Below are 22,138 nucleotides of genomic sequence, written 5' to 3' on the forward strand. Positions count from 1 at the left end.
GAGAAGAACAGGGGAGTCTGAGGAGAGAAAGAAAGAGAGCCAGGATTCAAAGTGAGAGAGAAAGGCAGAAGGGGGATGAGTAGAGGTAGGTGGGCGATAGATGACAGCCACGTGGACAGGGAGAGGAGAGAAGATCTGGACAGTGGGAACCTCAAATGAGGGAAAGGCAAGAGAGGGGGGAATAGGAAGAGTTCGGTAACGGCAGAGAGAGGAGAGCAGGAGCCCCACACCTCCACCCCTGTCATCAGGGCGCGGAGTGTGGGAGAAAGAAAGGCAACCATAAGAGAGTGCAGCTTCCAGAGCAGAGTCAGACTGAGTGAGCCAGGTCTCAGTTATAGCAAAGAGAAGCAGGGAGTGAGAGAGAAAGAAGTCATGCACAGAGAGGAACTTGTTAGAGAGGGAGCCAGCATTCCAAAGGGCACAGGAGAAAGGGAGAGAGGATGGAGGGTGGCATGGGATGGGTATGAGGTTGGAGGGGTTAACACCAGAAGGAGTAGAAGTTGTATGTGGGAGGCGAGGACGAGAGCAAGTAGAAATAAGGCAGGGACCAGGATTGGGAGAGATATCCCCAGAAGCAAGGAGGAGAAGCATGGAAAGAAAGAGAATGTGTGCGGATGATTTATAGGGGTGTGTTTTAGTGCAGGGTGTATAGCTGTGTGGTGACAGAGGACACAGAGGACAGTGAACTGAGAAGTGGGGAAGAAAGGAGAGATGGAGATATATGAATAGAGTTAGAGACATAAGGAGACTGGTATCCGGGTAGGTGTCTGCTTGAGGGTCCAGGCATAGAGGTCTGGTCCCCTTTTGTCTTGCTCCCAGAACACATCCCTCCTTTTCCTAATGTCAGCTCCCTTGTGAGCTAAGAAATCTCTTTCCTGTTTCTCAGACCAGGCTTTTTCTAAAAGTCCTAATCTGCCAGGTGGAGTCTGGTTGATTGTCAATGTGCAATTAACCAGCACACTGCTGGATTTAGAGACAGTTTCTCTCCAACAGTGATAAGTCCCTGTTACAGTTCAATTTATGACAACTCTCTTTTGGTTACCCTTCAATCAGTTTTCAATCCAGGTGCAAATATTTTTACAGAGACCAATTTTACTTCATTTTATTTTATTGTGTACACTAACCATTTGTGTTTAACCGTATCAAAAGCCTTTACAAAATCGAAGTAAAACAATGGAAAATAAAAGAAAAAACGCGATGCACCACCAGTAAATGATGAGCAAGAGGGTGACTTCAAAAATAAGAAAGATTATTGGATCAACAGCAGTAAGACCAACATGTTTTGCGCAGACTGCGCTTTCTCAAGGTCCCTCAAGGTCATTTAGTGGTGGTGCGTCGCAGTTTTTTTTTTTTTCATTTTTTTTCTAAAGCAACCTCATTGTAGACAGCACACGGACCACAATCCTGCCTGGACCAAGGAGGATAAAGAGTTACTTCACATGCAGCGAGTTACTTGGTGCAGTCATTATTGGGGAGTTTGTGTTAGGATAAGAATATCGGGCGTCATTCATCATGATTCCTGGATGTTGCTGGCTCTGATTAAAAGTGAGGCCAGGTAGGCACCAGCTTATCTTCATTTTCCAATATTGGACACCCCCAGGCTGACACCCTCCCACATTTGAAATACAGGTAATACAAACTATGGACTTGATCGGCTTCTTATTTTAATATATATTTTGCACATAGAGGTGAGACCTTATTAGTCTATTCTTTGTTCGATTACTTTTTTGAGACCCAGTCTCCTATGGACTGTTCACAAAACTTAAGTAGACCAAATCAACTGCATTTCCGTGTTTTACATTTCTTCTTAACTCCTCAAAGAAGCTAATAAGGTTAGTTGGGCTCGACCTATCCTTCATAAATCCATGCTGACTATTACTAATAATTTTGCTATCCATTAGTTATTCCTGAATAAACCATTAGTTATTCCTGTACTATTATTAAACCTTTAAGCAGCTTCCCCACTATTGATGTCAGGCTTACAGGTCTGTCATTTCTTGGTTGAGATCTACTGTAGCGCCCTTTTTAAATATAGGTACCACAACTGCTTTAAAACAATCTTGTAGTATTGAGCCTGTGGAAATTGAGTCCTTGAATATTAAATATAATGATTTGCCTATTACTGAATTTAGCTTCTTGAAAACATTTGGTTTGAATGGTTATAACCACAAGTCCCAGCACTCACTGACTTATAGAAAAATATAGTACCACGGATTATGCCACTAGAGAAAATATTTAATATATGCACAGGATAATGCAAGGAGCAATGCAGCAAAAAAGCAAATGAATATACACACACAACAATAGTGATTGGGGTGAATACACTAGGGAGAAGGGAGTGAGACAATACACAGACAAAAAAAACTTAGGACAAACCACAGCAGGGGTAGGGTAATCAGGGGGGAATGTTTCGGGGGACACCCCTTTCTCAAGCCCGTTCCCTCAGGTCTTGGATGACCATAAGGTACTTCTCTTATACCCTAGTGCCCCAATGACCAAAGCAGAACTCAGAGACCTAAAGAATATCAGTACAAAGCTTAAATCAAGCAGAATCAATCCTGGGTGCATCAGAGAGAGTATGAATGACAGAATCAGGTAAAAAGACCATGAATCACTTGCAAGTTTGCTGTCTGCCTCCAACGGTGTGCTGCACACAGAGAGACCAGTAATCCAGAATACCTACTCTATAGTAGAGAGTAGTTCCCTATTTTAGGGTTTCAAGAGGAAGTCCTGGAAGTCTGATAGGAGTTTCAGAGGGTAATCCCTGATCTGTCCTGGGCAGGGCAAGATACTCTAAGGCCAGCTCATACACTCCGCTTGCTTGCGAGAGTGTGAGCTCCTTACCTGCCGTGCTGCTGTAGTACAAGCAATCTGTGATCATATTGTTTCAGGCGATTGGGGGGCATGGCGGAGGCATGGCTATGATATCACGGAGCTGGTTTACCGTGATTGGCAGAACCACTCACGTGACATGGCAGCGGACTGAAAAGACAACATTTATTGTCTAATCAAAACACTGCCACGTCAATGCGCTACTTCGCTTGCAGGCACTTGGCAAACAAATAAGGGAAACTACTGAAGTATGTTTGACGTGCATGCACACGCACGCAGCAACTCCTGAACTATGAGCTTGGCCTAAGGGACAGTGAGCCATTACAAATCTCATAGCAGGAGGAAATTGGTGTCCAGAGTCCCAGAATACTGAAAAACAGTCCTGTTATGATCGGAGTTTGCTATTCAATTAAACCAGTTGAAAAGTTCCTGGCGCCCTCTCTATTTATTCATCATTCCTTGTACAAGGCAGCGCGATCCATCTATCCTGAGATGCAACCAGGTAACTGCTAAGCACCTACACAGGTTTTTGCTGGCACAAACCCTGTTTAAAGTGACAGAGACACTTGAGACTGTTTATAATTCTTCCATTTTCACTGTACACCCTATCCTTCATGCTGGAGGGGTGGGAGGTAAGGGGGTAAAGTTACTGTATACAGTAATGCTAATCTCATTGCTCCCGTCTATGTCTGGATAATTGAAATGACTCATTATTAAGACATAACCTAGTTTTTCTACCTTCTCCATTTGCAAAAATATTTTAGCTTCCTCAATCTCACAGATATTCAGTGGTTTATAGCATATTTCTCCAAACATTTTCTTTGTACTTTTATCTCCACTGCTAATTTCTATCCACAAAGTTTCTACATTGTCATCAATCCCATCATAAATGTCTTCTCTTATAATAGGTTATAAATCCGGTTTAACATATAAATATACTCCACAACCTCTTCTACAGTATTTGCTCAATCCCACTTCAAAAAAGAATAAGCTTCAATCCCACTATGTTTCAGTAATACCTATGATATCACATTGCTCCCTTCTCACTATTAATTAAAGCTCCCTAATTTTATTTGTGCTGCTTACATAAGAAAGCATGCACTTAAGTTTTTTTTACCAGACTATGCTATTGTTATCTTATCTGCTTCTGTCTTTCTACTTCAATGAAATTTAGTATTTAGAAGTTTTCTAGTATTATCTGTATTTAATATGGGTGCCTCCATGCTTGCCAATTCCCCAGTTCCTATCTACTGTATTCTAGTCTAGTACATTACCTCTTGCTTGCCACTTCCCCTCCTTCCTACTGTAGTTTAAAATCTTCTTCAACCTTTTTAACATTCTCCCCCCCCCCCCCCCAGCACAGACAAAAATGATGTATGCTCATTTTTACTAAAATCAAGATGTGTTGTAGTTTGTGATCATTTTAGCTAAACAACATGAGAGTTCTGCCTAGGTTCAATTATAGTTTACTGAGACCTCAAAACGTAATACATTCTATACTTCTTTTTGAACCGACACTTCTCCAGGACCAATATCTCTGCCAGATCTTTGAGCCACATCATAAAAATTGAGTCATTCATGTTGTTGTATATGTATATTATATAGAGAGCATGTGCTTTTTCTCACTGTGAATTAATTTAACCTCGCCCAGCTGAACAGAGATGGTGATCATGTGTAAGACAAAAAAATATATAATTGTAAATTAATAAACCAATATAGCAAACATTGACCAAATAGCATCTCTTACTGTTGTAATGGGCAGATGACATTATCATAAATTAGATATGAATAACTCATTTTCAACATATTTTCAGACAGTGGATCTAGCATGTATCCTGTCGTGCATACTGGAATAGAAGTTAAGGACTTTATATATACTGTAGTATATTAATAAAAGTGCATCCATCATTCTAAGTTTGGATAAGAACAAACATTTTAACAAGTTGTTTTATTAGAGATGTGCAAAATGTCTGCGAGAGTTTGTGAACCAACTCTAAAAGGTTAAGCAAAAATTGGCATGCTTCGCCTCGCAAAATATTGCTCACTATCTACTAGTACTGTATGAACATTTGCTTAACTGTTGCGAACAAAACTTTAAAAAATCACAAAACAATTCACAAAGCATTTATTCTTAATTATACAATCATAACAAATTTGTTTCATTTACAAAAATATGGTATTCCTCTATGATATGCACAATCCCGTTACATTGAAGTACAAACTATATTTTTATTTTTCATTTGGAAATTAGTACATATTCTCGAACATTTATGTTTAAGAGTTCCACTTTACTAAACTTAGTAGTCTATTTAATAACAAGGAGAAAGTAAAGAACACCATGTGCTTTAATTAACTTAATTAAAATATTTACTACATAAATATAAACATTTTGTAAAATTGGCAAAAATACCAATAAGAGCATTAATGAAAAAAAACTTTTTTAAAACCTCCACTGTACAGTTTATACTACAGACAAAAATAATTGAAGGGTGTATACAGTAAGGGCTGCCAACAAGGGGGGGGGGGAGAGCCGGTACAAGTGTCCAGGGCCCGGCGGCTATGGGGGCCCAGCCGGCACTTGAAGTTGGACCCAGCCAGACTCAACTTCTGTGATTGGCTGCCGGGCCCCTTGTTGCTGGCCCCCAGGCCCCTGATCTCCCCAGCTGCTGCTGGCCCCAATCTGCCAGGCTCGGCCTCTCTCCCATCGGTGCACTCTGGAAGCTAAGCGCGACTTCCTGGCGAGGTCAGCTTTCGGCTTGCACAGGCGGAAGAGAGGCCCGGTCTTTCAGAGAGGAAGGCCCGGCATGGGAGAGAGGCCCGGCAGCAGCTGAGGAGGGCTGGGGTATCAGAGACCTCAGACCACACTATAGGTAGGTAGGGGTGTGTGTATGGTATGTTGTGTGTGTGGGGAGGGGTATTATATTTTATGTGTAAGAGGAGGTATTGTATTTTGGTGTGTGGGGGTATTGTATTTTGTGTGTGGGGGGAGGTATTGTATTTTGTGTGTGGGGGGGGGTATTGTATCTTGTGTGTGTGGGAGGGGTATTATATTTTCTGTGGGTGAGGGCATATTGTGTGTGGGGAGGAAGTGTGTGTGTGTATGTTAGGAGGGGGGATTGAGGAAGTGGGGAGGAATTAAGTGATAGCAAAGGGGGGAGAGTGTGAGAGGAGAGAGGGGCTGGAAGAGGGAAATGGGGAGAGGTGGGAGAGTGAGTGAAAGAGAAGGGAGAAGAGTGAGAGACATGGGGGGATGAAAAATAGGAGTGAGTAAGACAGAAAGGGGCACGCAAGGAGGTGTGAGGGGGTCTAGAGGAGGGGGCTCATGAGGAGGTGTAAGAAGTGGGGGTAGAGGAGGTGTGAGAGGGGAGGGATAGAGTAGGTGTGAAAGAGTGGAGTTTGCAAGGCCACCGACATGAGGGGGGGAGGGAGGCAGTTGAAACTCTAGTACTGGGCCCTGGGAAATCTGTTTGCGGCCCTGCATACAGTATATTTCGGACATATTTCACAATCTGGTTCCATTGTCTAAAACGTCTTACTGTACAGTGTTTAAACTGCAGTTATTCCAATTCTGGGGGGAGACTTGCAAATACAGAAAACACACTGAATGTGTCACAATTACCGTTATATCACTATCTCCCTATTATTTAGCAAGTACAGAACCACACATACCCACCCTGCAAGTCCCTTTTTATTCTTTACTTTTGCTGTAAAAGTAACAGACAAACATCACCAGATTCATCAAAGAGCTAAACCCAATTGATTACAATGGGATTCCCTTTCTTACAAACAAAATGGCATTATGTTTTCTTTCACATATTTGGATGTTTACCTGATGCGGTTATGTTGCCACAAAAACGGAAATCAATTTGCTCTCCTTCTCGAAGTGGTATTTGCTCAGAAGGTTCAGGAGGCCCAACATAACCTTCCTCACGCAAGCTGAGGATTGCCCAATTTAACTCCTTGGAAGGTACCACTTCAACAATAGCTTTTTGCAGATTGTCTCGCTTTCTGTACAAAACCACATTTACCATAGTACTATGTGTAGCTTCTTCTAGACTCTGAATAAAACTGATCAAATGTGCATTGTCCATAGCTGATGAAAGCCGAATTACAATTAACCTGAAACAAACAAAGAAGATGCATTCTTTTTTATGATGTAAAGAATAGAGATGTAGGTACAAACATAATTTGATAAAAGGTGTTTTTTTAATACAGTTAACAATTTGGATTTCATTTACAAAGAAAAATATTGAGGCAGTACTTCATGTACCAACCTAACTTAACCTTTTCACTGCTTTTTTCATGTAGCACCTGGCACAGCATTGGTTGAGGGGCCTTGTGATCAAAGGTTCAAAGGTTCAAGGGGCCTTGTGATCAATGGTTCAAAGTACTATGTACAAAGCCTCTCTCCTTGCAGTGGAGGAGTTAGAAGTCCATATGAGCAGGAATAATACAAAAACAATCAACATTAGGAACCTAAAAAAACAACAGCAGAGAAATTCAACTACAGTTGAAAACTTGCCTCAGCTTGCTCTAGATGAAAACACATACTTTAACAGAAATTTATGAAAAAAAGATTGGCAGCAAAAACAGGATAAGAAAAATATGAGGTGAGAAAATACAGATACTGAGGAAACACATTAGTAACGTTTAGAATACTTTATTTTGTATTTTTAACTCATTGTGTGTGTGCACCCTTTCCCCCGTTTCAAGGGGAAACTACCTGTGGTGCGTTACCTGAGTGGCTCACAGGAGGCCTGATGCTCCGCTGCAGGGAGCCTGGGTTTGTCGTTGTCTATCTGATGACAGCACCTCAACCTGGGAGGGATCCAAGTGCAGTTGGATAACCCCTTCTCAGGAACACACAGTAAAGAATAAATATACACATGGTGATATAACAACTTATCTTTACTGGCAACACATACTGGCAACCGAAATGCTCACTTAACTTCGTCAAATGTGAGTTCATTACTTTCTCTGCTATAACTGTGTATGACACAGTATTACACTATTATGTGCTTTTTTCTTTTCTCCATTCATTTCCCATTTTGATGAGATTGTGCGCGTTTGGAACCTCCTTCCTCAAACACATATAACTCTGCAATAACATACCACCAACACAATAACGCCACTGTGGTGAGACCCCCAAAGTACTGAGGTGCCCTAGGCACCTTACCACCTGGTGTCCACAGAGTCAAACCCAGCCAAGGTGTGTGGAGTAGCGCTACCCACAGTGTGTGTGGCCATTGGTGCCCTTAGATGGTGATCCCTACCCGGGCACTCCAGTACCTGGGTATCGCTGCACAACACAAAGGATCCGTCTAATCCACCGACGTATGTTGGTCCAGTCTATCCAATGAAGGCGTCCGCCTCTGCATGGGTTGAACTCCATCTGGAGTATCTAACCATAAAGAGTCTCTTAGTAGATATTGGTCTGGTCCCAGTCCACGGGCCGCAAGTCACCGCGCGGTGCTTCTCACTGCTGCTGTGCCTGTCACTATCAAGGCTAAGGTGAGCGTGTCTATCTGATGGCCTTCCCTATAGTATCACTGGGGCCTAGAGCCTGTAATATAGTTTGTGCGGCCGAGCGCACGTGCATGTCTGTGCGAACGTTTGTGCACGTGCCGCACACTTTTTTTGTGTATGCTGTGAGCGACAGTGATGTACTGTGTGTTTGTTTGTGTGTGTATGTGTGTGTGTGTATATATGTGTGTGTCTTTGTGTGTGTGTGTGTGTGTGTGTTAAATATTGTACGTTTATAATAAATAAATAAATTATTTATTAACATTGTACATACATACATACACACACATACATATATACACACATACATACATGCATACATACATACACACATACATATGCATACATTTCAGCGGCGGTAGGGGCACGAAATCGTTATTTTCCCAGTCTTCCTCCCTGTCGGCTGGCTCAACGCTCACTGCTGTGCGCGCGTGTGGCACCATTAAAGAACGGCTGATTAACCACAGCCAATTATAACTGCCACGCGCACGGCGCAGCAAGCGCATCCTCTATAGAACAGCTCTAAGGGGCAAACTAGGCCAAGTCAAATCTTGTTGCCTTCTGGTCTCCAACTGGTGTGGTGTCTTGCTTCATGTCAAATGGTACTCTCTGGAACTTGTAAATGCAGCAGCCTTATTGGCTGTGTTGCATCACGTGATCGGGCCACCCCTTGGGATCCTGAGGAGGGGTGTTACCTTGAGGAGCATTTAATAAGATGGCCACCACTACTGTGGAACCTCTGCACATGCACAAGCTTCCTGATGGCTGCCAAAATGTCAGGACACTTCTGCACATGTGCCAGTTGCCTTTGTGCATGCACGTCTGATTAAAGATGGTGGTGCCCTTACCGGCATTCCATCGAGGAGCTCCTGAAAACTAAAGCAGCTCCCTAACTGCTCGCAGCCCCCACTGGAGTCTTCCCTTTAGCCGTTCCCCTCCTGCATGCCAGGAGGTAAGAGGGGACCTGGCAACATATGCAAACAGGATTTCAAGGAGCCCTGTGTCCTCAGAGATTGCAGAGTACTCATTGGCACAAGAACTACATGCTTGTCTTTAAAGTGGCCCTGACTCCCTGTGTTTGTCTGTAGTTACCGGGAAAGGTGGGAGGTTGCCCCTGTATATCAGGAAGAAGCTATTTGGTAGGTTCCCCATCTATAGCCTGGTTGCAGTCAATGCTACCTCCTAGTGAGTTTATACTAAAATTATTCATTTGCCTGTGCACAGTGCCTGGTGGCAAGTGCAGCATTCCCTTGTTGTCTGTGGGATCAAAGCGATATCCTGGCTGGTTGAGCCTTGGTAAAGACTTCAGATAACAGGCTGTGGTGTAGAGATACCCCCCATTTTTATTAATGACAATGGTTGGAGAATCATGCTAAGTGAGTGGACGTCTTACATTTAGTCTCCCACTGAGTGGGTCTAGGCAGTGATAGCCTCACCCTAGAGTCTCAGCCAAGTAAATTCAGCAGACACCAGTAGGTCCTTTTCTCTGTTTTATCTTTCTTTGGCTTACAGCCGTAAATTGCCACAGAAAATTACAAGCCACTAAAAGACCATGACCAAAGAACTAATAGTTCACTTGTGTCAGGAGCAAGATATACCCTGTGAGGATTTTACAAAAGTGTACAGTAATGGAAATGGCAGAAAGTATTAAGTAATTTAATCAATTTGGTACACGAGAGGTTAATGTTACCTTGCAAATTGTCTAAACCAGGGGCGCACAAACTTTTTCGTCTGCACCCCCGTGCCTGGTCTCCTCCCTGCTCGCCCCCTCTCCCTTACCTTTTCTCCAGTGTTTTCAGACGTCACAATGTCACTTAATATCATGTAACTCCGCTGCGTCGCTAGAAAACCACCAGGGACAAGGTAAGTGACATACAGAGACCTCACACGCTCCCCTAACATTTAATTTAAATGCTTTGGGGAAGAGCGCAGGGCCTCTATAAGCACCACGCCCCCCATAGAAAATATCATGTCCCCCAGTTTGTGCACCCCTGGTCTACACCAATTTCTGGGGGGGGGGGGTCGTGGTGGTTAGAGAGGCCCTGCGCTCTTCCCCATGGCATTTCAATCAAATGTCGGGGGAGGCGTTGGGCCTCTGTAGCTCACTTACCTGTTCTCTTCCGGGTCTTCGGCGACGTTTCAACATAGCAAATGGCGTCAAATGACACCATGGGGTCCTGGGAAGTCATTCCTCCCATGGCAAAGTGCGTCAAATGACGTGGTGGGGTCACGTTACGTCACATAACCCGCGACATCATTTGACGCTGTGGCTTTGGGGGGGGGGGGCGCAAATGCTGTGGCTCCCGGGCTGGGGGGCGCAGCTCAAAAAGTTTGCGCACCCCTGGTCTAAACTATACAAGAATTATTTCGTAATCAGGCATGCATACAAAGTTATTAAGTCTTTTATATATGGAGACAAAATTTTAAAGTCAAATGAAAGGCTTTTTCTGGTGGCTGATTGATGAAAAATTGTGAGTTGAGGACAAATGCTAACAGGTGTGCAAATTACTTTAAGCCATGGATCAGTCTAAAAAATGCACACTCATTTGACAAATCAATTTGCAAATGTCATAATATGATAGGGAAAGAGAGATGAAGAATGGGAGAGTGCGAGAATATACTGTATGTCCCAGGTATCTGGATCAAAGCACTATACTGCCTGTCTAAGGGGCCTATGCAGAGAGGATCGGCAATAAATATCCCCTAGTATCTAAAATCTCCCAATTTTTGTGTATTTTTTGGTGCATATGCAGAAAGCTCAATGTGGCAATAAAATCTCCATGTGTCGCGATGGCGAGTATTAATCGCCGTTAATCTCGCCATCACGAACGGAGCAAACTAGAATTGCCGAGAAATAGCATTACTGCTGTATTGTCTTGCACGCGCGAGTCTTCCGAGACCTGAAATGAAATTGGCGGGCAAATTTCATTGTGTGTGTATCTGTGTATCTGTGTCAGTGTGTATCTGTGACTGGTCATGCACATTGGCAGTACACATATACACAGTACTGCTGCCGAGTGCAGGGCTTCAGATCGCGATCAGCTGCTGGGCTTGGGGGAAGGGAGGGGGGTCAGTACTGCTGCCGAGTGCAGGGCTTCACATCGCGATCAGCTGCTGGGCTTGGGGGGAGGAGGGGGGTCAGTACTGCTGCCGAGTGCAGGGCTTCAGATCGCGATCAGCTGCTGGGCTTGGAGGGAGAGGAGGGGGGTCAGTAATGCTGCGTGGAGAATGCCGGGTAAATGCGACATTGGACCTTACGTACAAAACTATGTTGTCGGAAATACTCAGACATTCGAGCGGAAAGGGATAAAACATCTAACAAGTGCTTCAGACACGTCAGCTGTTTATTTATTTATTAAACTCACTGCCAGTACTTCTCGCCATGTAAAGGCACGGTTACTGCCGCTTTTTTGTGGCGTGCACATTTGGCGTATAAAGCGCTAAAACGGACTGGCGAACTGGCGAAAACATTTGAAAGTGCCTCCCTGAATATGACCAAATTTTAAAAATGGCGATCTGCTGAAAAAAGCCACTTCTCGCCAACGCATCGGCGGATTTCTGTCTCCTATAAATTCTCCTGGTGAATTTCACAAAACTCGCCACGATCTCACACCTTTCTGAATACAGGTAACCAAATTTGGTGAATACATGGCGAACACCTTGTATTCGGAGCTCTCTGCATAGGCCCCTGAGTCTTTGTTAATACATAATATAACAGCCTGGGGGTGTAGAGATACCACCCATTCTGTAACATACAGTATATTTAACACAACCAAAGGAACATTTAAGATAATTATGTACTTTACCTCTGTAAATGTTCATCTACTTCAAATGAGACAATACCATTCTGTACATTTTTCACCACAATGTCATCAAAAACATCCCACTGATCTTCTTTGAGTGCCAGCAATTTCAAGAATTCACTGGGATTATCTCCGTGTTTCCTCACAGAAGCACTAATTGCTCTAAAAGATTATGAAAGATAATAATAATTAATAATAATAATAAATATAATAACAATAATAGTATTAATAATAATAATGATGATGCTAATTATAACGTGTTGGATTCTCTAACCTGATCATTTATATATCTACTGTAGTCTATTGTTCTTCCAAATTTAATTCTTTGGATGATCTGGAAGCTTGAACCTTTAACCATATGCACTCATGGGCAGCATTTACATAGGATAAACATTTTACCGAGTTAAATACAGAACTAACTTCAAATTGCATTATTTAACATTCTGACTAATGTTCATTTAAAATATTAATGTATTACAAGTTTTTTTGCATAGCATTCTATTTTCTTATGTTTTATGATGACAGAACCTATTGCAACACTACTGTATTTGAGATTTGTTGTTGAGCATTAGCATTAGACAATGCGTTTACCAATATATGCTACAGATGTAGCCAGACTAAGGCTCGTTATATACTGTATGTGACCGCGCGCGCGTGCCTTTGGGAAGGCACGTGCACGTGCCGCACGCTTTTTGTGTGTATACTGTGCACGAGTGAGGTACTGTATGTGTGTGTATGTATGTGTATGTATATGTATGTGTGTGTATGTATATGTGTGTGTGTGTGTGTGTGTGTGTACAGTATCTATGTGTGTGTGTATATGTGTGTGTGTGTGTATATGTGTGTGTGTGTGTGTGTGTACAGTATGTATGTGTGTGTATGTATATGTGTGTGTGTGTGTACAGTATGTATGTGTGTGTGTGTATATGTGTGTGTGTGTGTACAGTATGTATGTGTGTGTGTGTTTAAATACGTTTTGAAATAAATAAATGAATACTTTAATAATTTTTTTATTAACATTGTAAACACACACATACATACATACATAATACATACATACACACATATACAGTACATATATTTCAGTGGTGGTAGCGGCGCAAATTCTTTATTTTCTCCATCTTCCCCCCCGTCAGCCGGTTCCATGCTCCCTGCCTTGCGCGCGGCACCATTATAGAATGGCTGACTAACCTCAGCCAACTAAAACTGCCGTGCGCGCGCACACGGCATAGCGCACGCACGCAGTATAGAACCGGCCTGGCCGCATGGCCGCAAGCATGTAGAGTCTCGTGACCACGCTAAATGCGGGCCAGAAGGATTAATGCTGCTGGATGTCCCATTTAAAAGAATGGACACCTGGCAGCCACCCCTGTGTCCCCCCCCCCACCCCCCCCCCCCCCCCGGCGCCTTGGCTTTTCAGCATTTCACCTGCAGCCACACGGACGGTATGGCTGGCTACATCTGTATTAAAGTTATGACAAAAATAAAATATAGATGTAACAGATGTTACTACCCCCTTAACGCTAATAACAATAACACACAAACCAATGTTAAATGATACATGTGTTATCGCCTTATCCACTGTTTATAGCACTGCTGTTAAATAATTTGCCAGTGTTAACACAACACATTGAGTTAACGGTTGCAATTTTGTCTGCTACATCTTTACTTCCAGATAATGGTGACTGCGTCTTTTTTTCTCACTGTTGTATGTATTTATGTATGTATATACAGTTTATCTTTATTTATATAGCACCATTAATGTACATAGCGCTTCACAGCAGTAATACACCTGACAATCATATGTAGCCCCCTTTCCATATGCTTAAAGGAAATACGTGGGCAACTACACATGCTGCTGTACCTGTATACTCACAAGAAGCCTGAACCTCCGCCTCTGGGAACTTGGGGTGAGCTGTAGTTCCTTACTTGTAGTGCCTCCAACTATGTGGGATCCCAGTGTTGGCGGAATAACCCCTCACAGGAACCAATACAACAGTAGTAAGCAATAACACCCCACCAGGTATATAACTGAGCTTTACTGTACACAATATATATATCACACACATGGCAGGGCCACAACAATATAAGGCCGTGACCCCATGCAATGAGTGGTTCCCCCAAAGTACTGAGGGTGCCGTGGCACCAATAACCCCTGGTGTCCTTTCCAGCAAACCCACCCAAATGTGAGGTAGCGCGGCCCCCTGTGAATGTTGGTGCACATTGGGTACCTGCCTGGGTACTCCAGTACCCAGGTGCTGCTTGCAGCGATGTGTTGGAGCAGGTCCCTTGCAGCTGGCCTCTGACAACAATTCGCCTCACTCCTAAGGGTTCCGGTCCTCCTCGTGGGGTGACCTCCAGCTGGAGTGTCTCACCCAAGTGTCCCGGAATACTGCAGCCTGGTTCCAGGTCCCAGAGTGCTGTGTCACCAGCCGTCCACAGGCGTAACACTGGTACTAAAGGGGAGAGTCCCTATCTGGGGCCTTCCCTATAGCACTGAACTTAAGTTGGCTCAGGGCAAAGCTGGGGCCAAAGGGGCAAGATCTAGAAGGCCTATTCCAGAAGGCACTGCTCCCTGGACACTACTTACTGTCTTGCCGCCTCCTCCAGCACTAAGCACGCTGGCTCCTTGTCCCAGAGGATATCCTGTTTCTCTAACAGCTCTAATCCCATTGGTTGGGACAGTCCCATGTGTGCAGTCCCTCCTCCGGAGGATTCTGGGACATGTAGTCCCGCTACTGTGTATGCGAAGCCAAAACTAAAATGGCCAACGCACTCCTGACTGCGCATGCACGCCTTGCTGCACTGCGCATGTGCAACTAGCAATATGGCCGCCCCCATACTCCTGATCGCGCGGAGCCCCGGCCGAACCAGCACAGTTCCCCCTTCACTGGAGGTAAGGAGGTGGACTCGGCTACACATATACATAGCAAATAATACAAATGACACATAAAGAGAAGAAGTGCTTCAGACATAAAAGTGGCATTTAGGAACAGGCGTCCCTGCTCCGAAGAGCTTACAATCTAATTGATTGTGCTAATCTAATTGTGCTGTTGCACAATAATACATAGACCTGACAACACTACCTGGTACAGTATTAGCACCACGATTACAATGTGTGAATGGATTTATTGCCTAATATAGTGCAGCAGTATAGCTAATTCAGTGCTTGCTTTTGGCTATTTATAAAAACATGTACATTTTTTTTTAACATGATAGTACAGGTACAAAGGAATACATGATCTGGCAGTAGAAAATCTTAGCCCAAGAACAAAAGTGAAATATGTGGTTTAAAAATGATCTGCCATGGTGACGTCAAGAGGAATGGCTGCCTGAGAGACTTGCTCCAGGGCCCCCTCCAACGAATAACTTAAGCTTAAGCACTCAAATAAACAAATCCCCCACCAAACCTAACATACCTAAACCCCAAAGATTAGCTGCCTGCGTTCCGGAGAGGGGTTGCCGGCGTTCTGGGAGGCCTCCTGTGAGTCCCGAACCGCGGTGGAAGTCCCCACCTGACTGACGCGCAAAATCGGAGGAGGATTCTGTAAGAGTGGGCCGGGAGGTAGGAGAGGCAACGTGGCTAGGCTCTGGGTGTCCGCCGGAGTCCGGTCTAACTGCGGGGTTCGGGGATCCCCTCCCCCCCACATTCGCAGTGTCTAAAGGCTCCCGCGGCCCCGTAGGAGAGCCTGGGCAGCATCTCTCCGCTTGCCCCCCCATTCCTCCCCGAGACGGAATCAATTAAATAAATAAATAAAAAATAAATCAAGCTCCATACCCCATCAGGAGATCCCGGCAGGGGAGAGTACCCACTGGCTGAAGCACCTGCGAGTCACACCACGAGGCTGCAGAGGAGGAGGCGGCCATCTTAGAGGAGGCATCATCTCCCCTTAAAGGGGTATACGGCTGGCTATCCCAATCACCAGGAATTTGGCCCTGCTGCCTGAGCCTCAGGGTGTTACAATCTTCTACCTCCCAAGCAAATGTACAGAGCCAAATAAATAAATAAATAACTATTCAGTAGCTCCAGAAACACCCTAAAAGGACTGCAACATTCTCACCCCCCTCCTCCTCAAATAAAAACAATAAAGAGGGGACTATCAGACCACAGGTGACGTCAGGTGGCAATGCTGCCAAAGAACAAGCGGACCCAAAACACGGTCACTAAGTTCTTTGCACCCGCGCAACGCCAGATGGAGCCGGCCGCCAAGACCCAAGATGGCGTCGCGGACCCGACCACGCCAGGATAAGTGCGGAGCAGATCCAATTTTAACTCCCTGAACATGGACTGCACAAAGATTTCTTTGAGGCCCTATTTAATAAAATCAGACTGGGGTTCCAGGAAGATTTGGCTTCAGCCATAGAAGGCCTCAGATCCGACGTAGATGGCCTCACCGCACGCGCTGACACACTAGAAGCAAAGGTAGAGGAGGTCTGCCACACTCAATCGACAACAGAGGACGAGGTGAACAGGCTTGGTAACCTCGTGAACGAGCTAAGGGATGCCCTCGAAGACCAGGAAAATAGACAGAGGAGACAAAACATCCGCATCAGAAATGTGCCAGAAACAATCCTGCCGGACGCCATACAAGCATACCTGAACAAGATTTTCCTGAAGCTTGTCCCGGATCTGCAGGAGCATGAGCTACTGATGGACCGCGCCCATCGTGCCCTGGGTCCCAAATCCCCAGACCCCAACCGCCGCAGAGACATCATAGTCAAAATGCATACTTATACCGCAAAGGAGCGAATCATGGCGGCTAGCAGAGGGGTGGGTGACATCCAAATAGGTGAAGACACCCTGCAGATTTTTGCTGACCTGTCCGCTTACACAATCAACAAACGCAAAGACATGAAACCCTTATCTACTATACTGAGGGCTCAAGGCATCCGCTATTGATGGGGATTCCCCTTCAAACTGGTGGTCCCCAGAAATGGACGCTTTCTAACCATTGTGGACCCAGAGGATATCCAGGACTTCCTTAAGGCTCTCGGAATACCCTCTCCACAACCCCAAAAGCCTCCCCCAAGAGCGGCCAACAAACCCGCCTTCTCTGAGACCCCCCGTGCTTCGGAACGGCTGGCGAGCCAGAAGCAACACTAGAGCCAACTAACCTCACCTCCCGCTACGGGCTATACTGCCGCGGCGGACCCGCTGGGGACCGACGATGACTTGAGGAAGGCAGCCAGAGGAACCCCCCCCGAAGAGAGGCCAAGTCCACCCACCCACCTGATGATCCTGCTACCTCCAATCCCGGCAACTGCCGCCGCAGCACCGCATTTCCAGCGGAGAAACGCCGAGACAATCAGCGACAGATCCCCAAGCACACTGCCGTCTTGAACTCAGCCACTCCACTAACCTTCATTCCCCCCCCACCACAACCCTTCTCTCCCCTCATTCTCCCCCCCCCTACCCCCACCCCCCCAACCCTCTCCCCTCCCCTCAACCACTCCCCCCCCCGACCCACCCACCCGACCCACCCCCCTCCTGAATCCCCCCCCTCCCCTACATGTCCCTCCAGACCCCCCCCCTTCCTCCCACCACCTACCAGAGCCGCAGCGATCGTGGTACAGCCCCCCCGAGAGAAAACCCTGGCTATCGAAGAGGACTATGCAGACTATATCTCTAACCCAAGGGGGTTCCGCAACAATCAGGTTGGATCAACCCTTTTCCCACTGACCCTGATATGCCACCAATCTACTCCTACCCCCGCCCCTCCGCCACCACCACTGCCCCCCATCCCCTTCCCCCCCTCTCCGTTCCCCTGTACCCCCTCCCCCACAGAGGGGCCCAGACCTGGGTCCCCATCGCCACGCCAGCTCCTATACAATTCAAAAGAAAAATTATTTACCCCTGAAATTGCGAGCAAACCATTAGCCCCCCCACACACACACACACCCCTACCCGCAGCCCCCCCCTACCCCCCAGCCCCCCCCCCCCACCCACTTTCCACCCCCCCGCCAAAGGGAGGCAAAACCCAGGACAAATATCACGGGACAGGACGCACAGAGAACCTATCAATGTCATGTATGAAAATGCTTCCATCTATGTTAAAAATGTTGTGGTATGGATCTCTTCCCTCCCCCATTTCCCCCCCTTTTCCCCGCTCCGTTCTCCCCCCCTTTTTTCTCCCGCCCCCCCTCCCCAACCAACAGAAAGGGTAACGCAGCCTTCAAACCCCTCCCCCCACTCCCTCCCTCCCCCCCCCCCCCAGGGCAGCCGAAGGGATGAGTAGGAAAATGTAATAAAGGCTTAAAAAAAAAATTAAAAAATACGCAGCCGCAAGGCAACCACCCCCCCCCTCCCACCCAACCTCTGCCCTTCTCCCACCCACCCTCTGCTCCTCTCCCCTCCCCTTCCCCCCCAACCTCGACCCCCCCCCTACCCCCCACTACAAATCAAATTAAAGAGTACTCTACGAGAGTTGAATATACCACTAAAATATGACAAAGCAGTCAGAAAGCATAACCCCCCCTCTCCCCCCTCACTCAAAAGGGCACAGGAATATGTCACCAATGAGTCCCATAGAAGGTATTTTGAGGATGTATATAACAATTGTGGGACTAGAAAGATGCTGAAATGTTTAGAGTAATAACCTGATTAGACTACTGTCGCGGCCGAGTTTATTCGAGCATTTGCCCGGTCTCGGCCGCGACAGTAACCGGGCGGGCGCCGGGGTGTCCCGAACACGCGCCGAAGCCTCGGAGGAGCGGCCCTCCGATCGGGGCTTCTCCCTCACCTCTCCGAGTCCGCCGGGCCCCCCGGAACCCCCCACCGCCGTCCCATAGATCACGGCATACCAGGGCTCCCTCGGGGAGCCCTGGGCATGCGCGCAGAGGGCGCAGGCACCCGATGAAGCGTGACCGCGCATCGGTGACGCGCGGCACGCTGAGGGAGTGGGGCTAGCAAGCCGGGGCATCCCCCGGCTTGCGGAACTAGCCCTGCTCGAATAAATCGTGTCGGTAGTGTATGTCTGCAAAACAACAACTGTGGAAAGAAATGTTTTATATGTTTGCACACAGGTTTTTCTTCGTTTTTTCTCTCCCTTTCCCTCCCCCTCCTGCCCCCTATCCTCCCCCCCTGCCCCCCTCCGCTCTATATCCCTCTCCTCCCTAGTTAGTCCCATGCCTTCAGCCCACAAGACCCAAAGGCCACACTGCGCCGCAAATTTAGACGGGAGGCAGCTTTCCCCTCATTTTACTGGGAGTCTCCATTAAACACGGTATGTTCGAAGACACAGAGGGTGTCGGACCATATACCTGGTTCTCTCTCCCATTCCAGGCTTGGTGTCCTGGAAGGATCTCCAGGGGTGTTTGACCCCGCTACCTTTCTCACTGCCGTGAGAAAGGTTACCCTTTTGGGGCCTGGCAAAGGCCCGTATGTTCTTTTCTTCCCTTATGTGTCCACCCTTCCCCCCTCCAATCCGATGCCCAGAGACGTCCTATCCATTCCCATCCACACCGATTAGGGACCTTCGTCCTATGCCTGAAGAATGAGCTCTTGTCATGGGAAATCCAAGAGCAATAGAGCCTGGAGCTCTGGGAATACCCCCCATGGGACAATGTCTTCCATTAAATTAATCTCACTTAACGTCAAAGGACTCAATTCAGTAATTAAGAGGAAGCTAGTCCTTCAGGACCTAAAGAAATCGAAGGGAGACATTGTCCTCATCCTAGAGACTCACTTCAATTCCCCAACCCCACCCAACACATTCAAAAGCGTATTCCCCCAGGCATATTTTGCATCCTCGCCAAGCAAAAAAAGACGAGTAGCCATCCTTATACGGAATGGCGTCCCTTTTGTTTTATCCAAGTCACTCCCAGACCCCGATGGTCGGTTCCTGATACTACAGGGCACCCTGTCCGGCACCCCAATCACACTTGTAAATGTCTATGCCCCCAATGACAACCAACTCCCTTTCCTAAGAACACTCCTCCAATCCCTAGAACAGCAATCCTTCTCATCTCTGATTATCGGAGGTGACTTTAACATGGTGGCCTCACACGCGCTAGACAAATCGAACCCTGCCCCCACCCTCCTCCCATCCTCTCCCACTCCATACACCATCCAATCCCATAAGAAAGCTAAGAAATTTTGTGACATCATAGAGGAATACTCTCTAGTGGATATATGGAGGGCTCAGCACCAGGGTCAGAGGGACTATACCTTCTTCTCCACCCCTCATCAGTCCTACTCGAGGATCGATTACTTTCTAGGTACTAGCAACATCTTTCAGGCGTCCTCCCAGTCAAACATAGGCCCAATCACCTGGTTCGACCATGCACCAATTGAACTTAAAAAAGAGATGGGAGGTGGAGCGCAGAGAAAGAAAATACCAGGGTGAGATAGGGTCAATTTATTGTAACAACAAAACACAGAATTACTTACAATTGGTAAAACAGCAGCATGTAGATACTCCCACAGAAATTTGCTCTGCGTCTATTTGGTTGCCCCCGTCCTGACTACGACACACTGCTTCAGTCACACAGGGTCCCTGACCCGGAACCGGAAGTGTAGCAACCGAGTGATAGGCGGGCTCTCTCAGGTCGTGGCAAAAGCTATAGCAATAACAACAGCCACTCCAGACTGACGGGGGGATTTCCGAGCAAATACAGAAAAAAGGGAGATTCTACTGTGCTAAAAAATGCACTCCTACCCAGGAGTGCCACATAAAAGTATTCAAACAACCCTCTACGCGTTTCGCGCAGTATAGCGCTTCGTCAGGAGGTCCAATTGAACTTACCCTATCCATACCCTTTGTGAAAAACACCCAATACAGATGGAAATTAAATGATTCCATGTTAAACTGCCCTGACACAGAAATGGTACTCTGACAAAAGCATCAATGTTCTTTCAAATTAATGCAGGTTCAGTCTTCACCCCAGTCATGCTCTGGGAGGCCCATAAAGCCTCCATCAGAGGAGACCTGATTTCAATCGCATCACACAAAAAGAAAACTAAACTCAAGCTCCAAAAAGAGATCTTAGACAAGATCACCAAGCTAGAACAGCAGCATAAAACCACGGCATCTAAAAAAACGCTTAAACAACTAAATCTAGCTAGATCTGCCCTCAAACAGACCCAACTCGAGGAAGTAGAGAAGGCACTATGGTGGTCGAAGCAAAAATTCTTCGATAAAGGCAATAAAGCTGACAGGCTTCTAGCCTCAAAACTCAGGGGCACGAGAGTCAAATCTCAGATAGCCCGCATACAGACACGAAGCGTACAGACCACATACATAGAAAAAGAGATAGCACAGGAATTTGCAGACTTTTACTCGGACCTTTATAACCTTCACCCCCCAACCCAGGACCCGGTTAGCTTTAACACTATCTCACAATACCTAGAGCAATGTAACTTGCCCACCCTATCCCAGGAAGAGGTAGAGAAGTTAAATAAAAATGTCTCCCAAGAGGAACTGTCTGAAGCCATTAAATCACTCAAATTAGCCAAAACCCCGGGCCCAGACGGTTTTTCAAACTCTTATTATAAAATGTTCATGCCAATCCTTTCCCCATACCTATTAGATATGTACAACTCCTTCCTCCAAGGGGAACCAATCCCCGCTACGATTACAGCGGCAAATCTGGCTATAATCCACAAGGAGGGTAGAGACCCGCTCCTCTGCGGCAACTATAGGCCCATCTCCCTGTTAAATACCGATCTCAAAATCTACAGTAAGATCTTGGCAAACAGGCTAAATCCAATTCTCCCTAGACTCATACACATAGATCAAGTAGGTTTTGTGTCAGGAAGACAGGCTTCCGACAACACCCGCAAAATCATGGATATAATAGACCACGTGCATCTCATCGGATCCAAAGCAATGATTCTGAGCCTCGACGCTGAAAAAGCGTTCGACAGAATCAAATGGTCTTTTTTAGACCAAACAATGCTGAGGTTCGGCTTCAGTGGCCCTTTCCTAGAGGGAGTGAGAGCCCTCTATCAAAACCCAACAGCGTATGTAAAACTATCAGGC

The 22,138-nt window shown here is 46.2% G+C and overlaps 1 protein-coding gene across 3 annotated transcripts in view; it reads right to left on the minus strand.

The window, feature by feature from the left end:
• DTHD1 (death domain containing 1) overlaps positions 1 to 22,138 on the minus strand; it is a 98,003-nt gene that overhangs the window by 16,892 nt on the left and 58,973 nt on the right. For all 3 annotated transcript variants that reach the window (XM_075568041.1, XM_075568050.1, XM_075568032.1), the window contains 2 exons: positions 12,162 to 12,320; positions 6,662 to 6,951 (listed from right to left, as the gene is read on the minus strand). In XM_075568041.1, coding sequence (XP_075424156.1) covers positions 6,662 to 6,951; positions 12,162 to 12,320 — 449 coding nt within the window. The remainder of the gene's footprint in view (positions 1 to 6,661; positions 6,952 to 12,161; positions 12,321 to 22,138) is intronic.

Source organism: Ascaphus truei, chromosome 1 (genome assembly GCF_040206685.1).
Source record: "Ascaphus truei isolate aAscTru1 chromosome 1, aAscTru1.hap1, whole genome shotgun sequence".
NCBI lineage: Eukaryota > Metazoa > Chordata > Amphibia > Anura > Ascaphidae > Ascaphus > Ascaphus truei.